Source organism: Penaeus monodon, chromosome 23 (assembly GCF_015228065.2).
Source record: "Penaeus monodon isolate SGIC_2016 chromosome 23, NSTDA_Pmon_1, whole genome shotgun sequence".
Classification (NCBI taxonomy): Eukaryota; Metazoa; Arthropoda; class Malacostraca; order Decapoda; family Penaeidae; genus Penaeus; species Penaeus monodon.
In genome coordinates, this window is record NC_051408.1 from 39,268,275 (window position 1) to 39,270,061 (window position 1,787).

The 1,787-nt window shown below is 37.6% G+C and overlaps 1 protein-coding gene and 1 pseudogene across 1 annotated transcript in view; both read right to left on the reverse strand.

The window, feature by feature from the left end:
* Positions 1–101: 101 nt before the first annotated feature.
* LOC119588410 lies at positions 102–655 on the reverse strand (annotated as a pseudogene).
* Positions 656–875: 220 nt separating this feature from the next.
* Positions 876–1,787, reverse strand: part of LOC119588251 (glycine-rich RNA-binding protein 10-like) — a 2,032-nt gene continuing 1,120 nt past the window's right edge. The window contains exon 3 of the mRNA XM_037936947.1: positions 876–913. Coding sequence (XP_037792875.1) covers positions 876–913 — 38 coding nt within the window. The remainder of the gene's footprint in view (positions 914–1,787) is intronic.

Below are 1,787 nucleotides of genomic sequence, written 5' to 3' on the forward strand. Positions count from 1 at the left end.
ATCTCTATTTTTGGTAAAAAGAAAAAGAAGGACATGTTGGCTTCTTTGCAGTTTTATTTAGGTTTAATCCAGGTTACGGAAATGTTCTTTGGGTATGACTGTTACCATTCGTAGCTTCCTCCGCCATTTCCTCGTCCTCCGCCGAAGGATCCTCTCCCTTCTCGTCCTCCACCTTGGCCAAATCCACCGACGTTGCCATCGCTGAAGCCCGAGCCGCCGCCGACGTTAGGAAGAACGCCAACACCGACCAAGGGTGCGCGGACGACGCTGCCTCCACCTCATTCGCCGCTAAATCCTCTAGCACCTCCACTAAATCCTCCAGCTCCACCGTGTCCTCCTCCGCCACCACTAAATCCACCGGCATTACCAAAGTCACCTCCGCCACCGCCTTCTCTGCTCCCGTATCCGCCTCCACCAGCCTTCGCCGAGTAAACCATTGCTATTATGGCCAAAACCACGATCTGAAAGAAAAGAAGTTCAATATATTCATAATTACAACATTCTGCAAGAGTAAAATTTCCCGTATTTCAAAAAGAATGAAAAAGAAATATAAGAGAAAAAAAATAGAACCAACTATTCAGGTGCTGTACTGTAACTGGGTTTACAAATGAAAATCACGATCTCATTGTCTCACCAAAGAACGGGGAAGGATCATGACTGGCAGTTCAGCTGACTTCGCAGGGGAGACAACGCCACCGATGTGTCCTTCTGCTTGTTCCTTCCCGTATTTATTCCAGAGACCTACTTCTTCTAGAAGGACATGCGATTTTACTGATATGTACTTGAACTTTAAAAGTCAAATCTTGAATTTTCCAGATCTGTGATCATCTGGCAAGTCATGAATTGTAAGAATTGTTTATATATTTCATTCGTCGTTATGTGTAAGTCTTATCCTTTTCTACTTTTGAGTAACCTAGATTCAGTTAATGTGATTTAGGAATTTTCATAAAGCAAACTTGTATTTGACGCTTCTCAATGGAATATAGCAAAATTCACAACTCTTAGTTATCCACACCTATAAGCATGATTGCATCTGTTTACCACGTGTGTCACTATTCTGACTTCTGTATATATGTAAAGATAAAGGCATACAGACAAAAAGAAAGAAGGAAAGAAAGAAAATAGATAAGACACATTGAAACAGAGATAGAGATAGAGAAATCAATAAAGATGAAGATAGAGATATAGACGTAGAATTGATAAGGTCCGAATAAACACTTTTAGATTATGTCGTTTAAAGAAGACCTCAAACCCGTGCCTTTTTGTTCATCTAAATTTCCATCTGGTCATAAAATATATAGCATAGTCTTGTGTGACTTTTTTATTTCTTACTTTTACGATTTTATAGACAATAAACATAATTTGTTGTCAATCTATTTAGTTTTCTTAACGAGAAACAAAGAAAATTATCTATGTCAGATATTTGACATTCATTTATTTTTTTAAAAATCTGTTTAATTCATACACAACATACTGTGTGTGTGTAGATAGATATGTATGAATGTATAAGAGGCAGGAAGGTCGATAGAGAGATATGAATAGAGCTACACATACAGAATATATAAATAAATTCTGAATCCTGATTATTTGGATAATCAAGCGTAGTTGTTGCCATTTAATTCCGTTTTCGCAAATTACCAATAAAAAGAGAAGAAAATGTTCGATCGCTTTATTTCATTTATTCAAAATGTTCGTTATCATATGATCGCCAGACGTGGTAGCAGAGAAAGTCGAAGAGTAGATTATCTTGCCATTTTATATTCTTGGCATTTTAATCTGAGAAATTC